Here is a 9461-nt window from a genome sequence, read left to right as displayed (position 1 = left end):
AGGCTGCACATTCAAAACACTTTACAACTTGTTTTCATGCTAACAAGTTTCAAAAATCCCTGGTTTGGTTGCATATAGTATATGAAACCAGAAGAAGATACAAAATGTTCAGTGTTTTTATTTAAAAACTATAAACAGTCACCAAAGTAAATAAAGCCAATCTCTAACAGACTGTTAGGTCTATGTTTAGTCACACATCCTACTGACACGGCAGAAATGAGGATGGTTGGGTCGACCCCCCCACCACCTCCCGGTCAGATGCTAATAGGACAGGCAATTATAAATGGTACACAACACACGGTAGAGAAGACAGTCTTGAGGACGTGAGCCGGAATGTGGCATGGTATTAAGAATGAAAAAAAAAAAAAAAAAGTACAATAAAACTCCACACTATATTAAGATAGAAAAAAGTAGTGAAGAAAATATTATACCTGCACATAAAGCAAAGAACACAGGAGAAACCCTGTATAAAAACTCCATGTATTTAAACCAATTTACAAATACAAAAAAATTTTGGTATGCGCAGTGCCCGTACAATGACAAAACGCTTACAGTGGATAGATATATGTCACTTATTTTCGTGTGTGTGCGCACTGAGGGGAAGATGTTGGGGAAAGAAAGGGGCAGGGGGGGGGGGGGATACCTTCAATATTTTTTTCTTCTAGAAAATGACGATATATTATTCCATACTCTTTCAGCCAGCAAAATGAGTTCTACAAGGTATTATAATACAAAATGTCACAGTTCCACAAAAAAAACTGTTTTTTTTTTATCCTCTCCCTAGGCTTTACAGCATCAGTACCTTTGCAGAAGTATTTACAGGGTTTAAAGTACATTCATCCACTGCTGAGTATAGAATCACATTAGATACAAGTGACCAGGGATCATAAAAAAAGCAAACAAACAAAAACAAAACAAAAAAAAAACTACTTATTCAATCCTACCAAAGTAACACTTCTATTACACCACAGAGCAAGTTCTCCAGTGGCTGCATCAAAGAGGATCTTCTGTATATATATTCACAACGTATTTACAAGATTCATTTAATTAATCGTAATGGTATTCATTTCAATAATAAATAAGTGAAAATATATCGACTCAAGTAAGAAAACCAAGCTACCAAGTTTGGAAAAAAAAAAAAAAAAAAAAAAAAAAAACATCTGCGCCAATTGCCAGCAGAGTCCACCTCCATCCCGACCCAGTGGGGACGGTCTTCCGAAGCTCGGCCCTCTCACACGGGAAAACCCTCAAAACCCGGAGATCTCCCTTCAGTCAGAACTCACTCGTCACCTCGCGGGACGAAAGGAAAAACATTGATGAAATGTGCTCATGTTTGGTGCTCATTTTCTCAGGGTTTCGTAGGCGGAGTCCCTCAGGGAAGCGGTTAGAAAGAGCTCCCTCTGACGGGCAGCTGGTGGAAGACCCCGTGGCGATTTTTTTTTTTTTTTTTTTTTTTGAGTGTGTGGTCGAGGGTACGTGGTGGCGTTTCAAACACAGGTTAAAGGAGCTGAGGATCAGTTTGGAGGGGGAGGGTCGGGGTTGGGGGGTGGCGGCAGGCGTGGCGGAAGGAGGGTCTTCAGGCCGGATCCTGCCTTACAGAGCCGCTTACAGCTCAACGGCGGCTCTCTACTCTCCCCTCGGTGAACGTGTGGGGGTGACTGAGGGGTTTCCAGAGGTCGTCTGTCCTTTTGGCATCAGGCCTGGAGCGAGCGAGTCAGTTCGTAAAGGCATTTGGCGAGCGTGGTGGAGACCTCCATGTTACTTAGCGCCAGCACGGAGAGGTGCGGCTCGTGCTTCTTTACCAGCCTGAAAGGAGAAAATGTGTCAGTCTTTGGCTCCAAGCAACAGCACTACCTTGAATTTCAACTGGTTTCTTCCTTCTTTGTATCATACAACTATTTCTTTGTCATCTTGGTGCAAAGTCAATGTTGGAAGAATTTTTCCAAAAATATTTTCAAAAAGTTAATAAGAGTGCATTATACTTAGGTATACATTGTATAAAGGTACACAGAGTGATTAAAAAAAAAAACATACTTTCGATATGATATTCGGTCTCATATCACACATTTATATTTATTACAGTAATGTGTGCCCCCAACCTGAACTCTATGACCTCCTTGGGGAGCTTGCATTTTCCGATCGTTAGTGTAGCATGTTTGTTGCTACTGCACCAAAGATTGGAAACGATCCCTGTGAGTTTTGTTTAAACTTAAACCAAGCCAAAAAAATGTCGACAACGACGGTGTAGTAATAAAAGAAATGTGTCATCACTTGTGCCAACCCGGAAGTAGCGCCGCAGTCCGAAACAACGCTAGCTCGCCTCAATGGCTTCAGGTGGGTATAAAAACAACGTGAGCTCAAACTACGCAATACGAGCGTCATGGGCACATAAAAAAAAAACAAAAAAAAAAAAAACAAGAGTGAGCACACAATTGAAATAGTCTCTTTTTTTGTAAAATGTGCCCATAACGCTCGTTTCTACGTAGTTTGAACACACGTTGTTTTGATAGCCTCTTGACTATGGCGTCGGGTGGGCGAGTGGCAGAACCAAAACTCTTGGAATTCAAAAAATGTTTCTCCACAAACGCCATGGATGGCACAGAGTGGGAGTAAAATATGATCACTGTTGGTGAATTCAGGAGGAACTGGACCTAGTCACCAAAAGTAACTACGATGGATATTTTTCAGACTGGAGATGAGCCAGATGTTGCTTTTGAAGTCTTGGCCAAGGATGTGTAGAAAATAAACTGCACTATGTGCAAATGTTTTATGCAGAAATATTTAATGCAAAAACTTGCCAAGTCAAACAGTGCTAGTTTATTTATTTAAGACTGTAATATGTGTTATCAATAGCATTACTAAAATGTTATGCCATCATTGATCATTTATTTTAGTCGGTTGAGGGGTTCTGTTCTGACAATTACAGGGAACAAGACAAGCGTGTCCTGTGGCCTGTCCCGAGATTATATTACGGCTACATCAGCACGTGCACAATGATTATTATTAATAATTGTTGTATGGCCAGTTTTTTGAAAAACAATACAAGTACAAACCTAACAAAATCTAAATACAGATAATTCACAATATTTAGAGCATATGGGTAGCAGCAAATTGGTGGTGCGCATTGTACATTGGTAGAAGGGTTTTCCTGATTTTTTTTTTTAGGTCAACTTTGGGGTGCGTATTATACTCGAGAAATTACGGTAGTTTCTTCCTTCTTTGCATAATACGACTATTTCTTTATCGTCTTGGTCCAAAGTAAATGTTGGAAGTATGTTGAGGAGTTTCATGTCGTGCTCGTTGCCGCTATATTATGGCATGTATTTTTTCGGGGTTGGGGTGTCAATTATTCACAAATTTTCACTATTTGCAACAGGGCTACTACGGGCAAACTGTCCTCCGATATTCAAAAACAAAACTTTTCCGTTGTTGCCCTCAGGTCATCCGTTTGCAGTTCCTGAAAGAGCATTTTGTATTTGTAGGTTTCACAATTTGTCCCGTGTGAGCAACTGCTAAAAGTGCATTGGTACCTCTTTGCCCACATGAAAAGGGCATGACAAAACCTTTGTTCTTCCATTTTTATTTTATTATTTCACCTGAGCGCTGGGGTTTCAAAAGGTGGCTCATAGCTCAATCCACCAAGAGAGAGCTCGTCAGACAAAAAATAAAAACATAAATTGGAGGCCCTTCTAAGTCAATGTACCAGTGTACATGTACATTCCCTAAATATGGATCCGGGCAGCATAATCAAAACTCAATACTTACGTGCGACCACAGTCCGAGTGCTTGGCGATGTTCTTTAACGTTAAGGCAGCAGTTAGTCTTATGTGTTTGGTCACTGGTCCCTCCTTCTCATCCTAGGATAAGTAAACAAGACATTGGAACATTTTCGTAATGTAGCAGTTTTAAGACTTTTCAAGGATGTGTCAATCTAACTCGAGATCTATCATTCATATATTAATGCCACACAGTGATTGCAGTTTACAAAGACTGGAAATCATTGACACCAATTCTGAGTAAATAACGGATGATGTCAGCCTGCTTTCACTCACCGTGAAGTCCCGAAAGACCAGGTTTCGAGAGCCTCTGCGGAGGGCCATGAGAGCTGCGCTCGGATGATTGACGATTGCTTTCGGTGGTCGCGCTGCTGGAGTGCTGCCCGTCACCGGCGGCGTTCTTTAAGACCACAGTTAAAATTAGGGTGGAAAATAATTGGAATCATTCATTCAATTCGCATGTTGGTATAATGCAAGCGTTTGCACGTACTGGGAAGAGGTCGAGTTGGGGCTTTGTGCCTGCTGCTCCTCCAGTTTGAGCCCAGCCAGCAATGCCTCCCGAGAACAGTGCTTATCCTGGAGGTGAGGGCGAGAAGATTTGAAACAATCTTAAAAATATTATCTATGACCATGGAAAAAATATTTAGCTCTCTCAGTAGCGCCATGGTGACAAACATAAAATACAGCAAACTAATGAGACAGGTTTTACTCATAAAAAGCACATTTGAGATTATTTTAACCCACTGTACCATCATTATGCATTTTCAACAAAAACGGTACTTGAATGAAAATGTATTGTACATTAAGTTAAATTAAAAAAAATATATATATTGAAAACAAACTGCTCTTATACTTATTACGCAATAAACTCAGGGGTGTGTGGGGGTTGACCCTCAATGTAGAAAAATAGACAGCTCTAATATAGCTCACTGGACATCTTTTTCTGCATTTGAGCATGAAGTGAAGATGGGCGCAGTTGCTCATAGTGACTAAATCGGTTTAATTCTGTGCTGTTGGGAACGGTCATACCTGTAGATGCGTGATGAAGGATAGTCTTTGTCGCGGAAAAGGATCACATCCCTCCCACTGACACTGGCCTCCATACACATCCTTTCCACCGTGTTGCGTTGCAGCGTGGTAAAATACTTGGGATGGAGTCTCGAACCACCTGGGGGAAGAACAACAGGGTGAATAAATCGGAGACGTTCTAAAATAATGGATGGAAAAGACAATCAAGTATATGACTTATCTTACCGTTTACAGGATTGCCAAAGACATTTGAAGTTTTGCCCTGCTTTCCTATTTTGCTCAGGCGGTACTGTGGGGGCTTGTTGCGTTGATATAAGTTGGGGGCAGTCTGCTGGTGCAGCCTGGGTTGCGGGGGGCGGGGATGGGGTGACAGTAGGCTGGAAAAGAGACATCCAACATCACGTGAGGGAATCCCGTATGAATACCGTAATTCCCGGCCTACAGAGCGCACCTGGTTATAAGCCTCGCCCAGTACATTTGTAGAGGAAGTACCATTTGGTACATACATACGCTGCAGGTGCGTAAAAGCCACAAGTGCGCACATAGAAACAAGATACTTACAAAGAAAGATGGTACACGGAGACTTCAACGCTAACAGGTAAAAAACAAAAAAATCCCAGCGCTAACAGGGCCGGACCGGAAAAAGTCATTTCCTCAGCACATATATTCCACTGCTCTCACTCTTACCTTTTCCGCTCGAGTGCCCCCCTACGGCCGTTAGAAAAAAAAAAAAAGCATAAACCGCAGGGTTGAAAGCACGTGAAAAAAGTTGCGGCTTATAGGCCGGAAATTACGGTAATCGATTTTAATCATGAAAATATTTTGGGAGATGTGTGTACATCATGCACAAGACGTTATGGATATTTAACTTGTGGGTGAAATTTCAGAATGAACCTAAAATGCATGATAGGTGAACTTAAATTGACATTCCCTAAACTTAGAAATGCACTTCCAATTGTTCAGTCTTTCAGTACTTTTAAGCACAAACTGAAAATTTTAAGCGCTCAACAGCAAAATTCACAACAGGTATTTTATCAAGGAAATGGCTGATAAAGGTTTCAAGGATGACCACGTCTCACGCATTCTCTGTAGAAAAACTGCTAATGACACAGAATTTTATTGGTTGATTTGAACTTTGAATGAACAAGAAGTTGTGAAGGTTCTCGTGCAATTTCGAGCCCTCCACAAAGTTTACCCGAAAGCTGGATATTGCAAATTTTATGTGAAGCCTTTAAGATGCACTGCAGTCTTTTGTCGGCCAAGATGTAACGGAAGACACTTTCTGGAGGCAGAAGTTGTTCTCTTAGCTGCTTTGCTATCGGAGGTTTGTTTGAGTGAGAGCCACATGGTCTTAAGTGACCTCACCTTCTTAACCTCCACGTCGCACCTACCGTCTGCATAACAGCGAGACTCAGTCGTAAAATGATTTCAAAATCACATTGAATGCGTAGCTTGCCTGATGGAAAACTGCTGACAGACACATTTGTGCTAGACAGCACCGTGTTAGCAGACCTGACACCAAATCACACCACAAGACCACACTGACATGACATTTTCCTTCCAATGACTCACCGTTGAGCCAGCAGGCTGTGTGGACGAGCAGTTCCGCTGCTGACTGGCGTTCTCTATTGCTACTTTGGCTACTGTGCTTGGGTCTGCTCCTGCGGGCACCGCCACCATCGTGGAACTGCTGCCCGCGTTGTTGGGGTCGCTGATGGTGATTATCCGCACTCCCACCTTGCTGGGGATCCCCGAGGACGCAGCTGCCGCAGTGCGATCTTCGCTCTCAGCCGGCCTCTTGACGCCCCGCGCTTCCGAGGCAACGCCGTTTGCAGGGGAGGTGGCAGCGCTCTGGGACGTGACGGGGATTGTGAGGGGAAGGGTGGAATTGGGGAGAAGCTGCTGCCTTAGCACAGGTACGGTGTGGCCGGGCCCCAAAGGTCCATTTGTTAACTCCAAAGGCGGCCTGGTGCCGACTGCCTGAGGTCCATTCGCCAGGCGCTCTGCCTGCTGCGCTTTGACAGTGTCCTGCTGGAGGGCAGGAGGGGGATTGGAGCTGTGACTCCTATCATTGGGACCTACCTCTCCGTTCCCCAAGAACTGTTTGGAAGCAATGTGATTTGGAATGTTTTTGCAGATGACGCCACTGTTGCCCCGGTCGACGTCGCAAACCCCATTGACGAGTGTCTTTTTAGAATCGGGGTTCCCCTCCGAGGTGGCGTCGAGGCCTGGGGACAGGGCCTGCTTCCCGTTAGCGGGACTCTCCACAGCCGGACCATTTAGTGTCCCCTGGCTATTCCCTGAGTGGTATGGAGGTAGATTGGACTCCATGCACTTCTGCCCATTTAGCAGCTTGGCACCTACTCCAACGTCACCGTTACTGGTTTTGCCATTAGAGGAGTCACCATCTGCCATTGAGGAGTTCTCCATCACCTCGATTTTTCGTTCATGGATGTGCAACCCGGCGGCGTCCTTTGCCTCCTCCTCCTTCTGACAAATGATCTTGTCGCCTCTGAGCGGAGGCTGCGGGAGAGGCGGCGGAACTGCGGGAGCTTGTTGGGGCAAGGTTCCAGTCGGGAAAGGGGGCGACAGGACACTCGGGGCAACCGCACCGTGGCTGACTGCGGCGACAGCTGCAGTGGAGGTGGTAAAGCCAGTGTTCGGGACAACAGTAAATGTGACTTGTCCAGTCGCGATGGGGGCCTGGATGATTGCGGCTGGGGTACTCGTCGTGATGAGTTGGCCTGGCAAGAGCTGGACCTGACTTGGAACCAGTTGAACGTTGAGCTGCTGAGTTTGCGCAGGGGAGGGCTGGGGGGTGTAGGCCGTCTGGTAGATGACCTGCGAACTCGTGCTGTTGGGAGGCGGCACCTGCGGCGCAGGAAGGATGAGCTTTCCACCCGGCGTGGAAGGCCCCCGCTTTGGAAGCAGAAGCTGTTTGATCAAGCTGGACTCGGAGGAGGTAGGCTGAGAGGGAGGAGCTTGCGGAATCATTTGTTGATGTCGTTTAATGGACAGTGCTTGGCTGACAGTTTGATTGGGCTGGACTTGGGGAGTGGGGTGGGACGCAGCGGGCGGGCACGGGCTGGGAGAAGCGCCGGGCTGCCCTGCTATTTGTATTGACTGTGCACCAGGAATGGCAGAAGGGTTGGCAAGAACGATTTGGTGTATGGCAGGGGTGTAGGCTTGGTTTTGTTGGGGACTGACTATTACCACACTCTGTGCCTGTGTCTGAGGCTGCTGGTTGGCTATCGTAGCTGCTGGGACAGTGGGTTGGTTTGGCGCTGGTTTGGGGGCAATATTCTGAAATGTGACACGCGACGCGGTGGAAGTCAGCACCCCCGGATTACTTGATGCCACCTGAATGGAAGAAGTGGGCACAGATGCAGTCACACTACACTGAGGGTCTACTTGGGAACAGGCCCCCTGTGGTGCGGACAGAGGTGGACTTTGAGTGAGGGGCGGGTGCTGGGAGATGGCGGGGCAAATGCTTTGGACCCTGGCAGTGAGTATGTGGCCCTGGGGTACCTGCTGAAAAAGGGTGACTGGTGTACCGGTGGGGAGCATGGGCGAGTGCTGTTGAACCGGAGGTGGGACAGCTGTGTTTTGGGGGCTGTGGTTCTGAGAGGCCGGTGCAGACGTTGGAATCTGGACCACTGGACCGGAACGGACTTGCTGCTGCTGCACTAATGCCTGAGTATTTGGTGGTAAATGCAGAGGCACGTGCGGGGTTCCCGGATGATGGGAACCTGACGGGTGGGTTGCGACGGGGTTCTCCTTCACAGTGACGGCCCCGGATGGAGTTGTGCCGCCCACGTTGAGGCCTGGCGGCCTGCCTAACTGTGGTGGATTCCCAGGTGGTATACCTGACCACACAAAATACAGACATAGAACTGGTTAGTTTGGTTTGCTTCTTAATATTAAAAGACAAAATGACATGATAAAAACAGCAATGCAGACTAAAATGCAATTGTCCAAACTATGGCCATTATTAAGCAGCTCATTTATAGTATGATCAACAATACACATGCTCTTGCGCTTACTTTCCATCCATGAGACAGCATATGTGATTTTATGTAAAGGTTTTCCACATTTGAAAGTTACTTAAAAATCAAATATATATATTTTTTTAAATCTATTCTTACAGTCCTGATGAAAACAATTTAGTTAAAGCAGAAAATACCATAAACTGTGATTGTTTTCTGTACACTCTGTTATTTAGTACAGACGCCTCTTGCTCTGGTTCTGAATGTGGAGATGTGATTCTGGTTCCACTCATACAGTCCTGCTACCTACTGTAAATGCTGAAAAATTTGACTCACCTAGCTATTTTTTTTTTTTTTTAATATAAAAATGTACCGTTTCCGAACATACCTTTATCTACACAGATGGGCTGATGTATGTCAAGTAAAAATGTCTTCTAAATTTAGTACCATGGAATAATATTCACAACATGACAAATTTAAATTATTAGAATTATAAAGTTTCTAAAATGAGGGTTCACGATCATGAAAAATCGGGCTGATTTGTCATCTAAAATGCTGTGAGTATGTCTGCTGAACGCACTGAAACCCTGACCTGCTCAACTTTTAAATACCTCTATTCTACTGGGGGGAAGAAAAAAAATGAATGCAGCATCGAGCATAGTTCTGCCAA

General features: G+C 45.1%; 1 protein-coding gene across 4 annotated transcripts in view; it reads right to left on the bottom strand.

Annotated features, from left to right (window-relative positions):
- Positions 1-100: 100 nt before the first annotated feature.
- The window catches only part of arid2 (AT-rich interactive domain 2), a 32143-nt gene continuing 22782 nt past the window's right edge, over positions 101-9461 (bottom strand). For all 4 annotated transcript variants that reach the window (XM_061806729.1, XM_061806731.1, XM_061806727.1 and 1 more), the window contains 7 exons: positions 6378-8671; positions 5031-5182; positions 4806-4944; positions 4267-4352; positions 4053-4176; positions 3766-3857; positions 101-1806 (listed from right to left, as the gene is read on the bottom strand). In XM_061806729.1, coding sequence (XP_061662713.1) covers positions 1695-1806; positions 3766-3857; positions 4053-4176; positions 4267-4352; positions 4806-4944; positions 5031-5182; positions 6378-8671 — 2999 coding nt within the window. In that variant the 3' untranslated portion in view covers positions 101-1694. The remainder of the gene's footprint in view (positions 1807-3765; positions 3858-4052; positions 4177-4266; positions 4353-4805; positions 4945-5030; positions 5183-6377; positions 8672-9461) is intronic.

The sequence above is a fragment of the Syngnathoides biaculeatus genome, chromosome 20, assembly GCF_019802595.1.
Source record: "Syngnathoides biaculeatus isolate LvHL_M chromosome 20, ASM1980259v1, whole genome shotgun sequence".
NCBI classification, from domain to species: Eukaryota; Metazoa; Chordata; class Actinopteri; order Syngnathiformes; family Syngnathidae; genus Syngnathoides; species Syngnathoides biaculeatus.
This window is presented reverse-complemented; position numbering and strand designations above follow the sequence as displayed.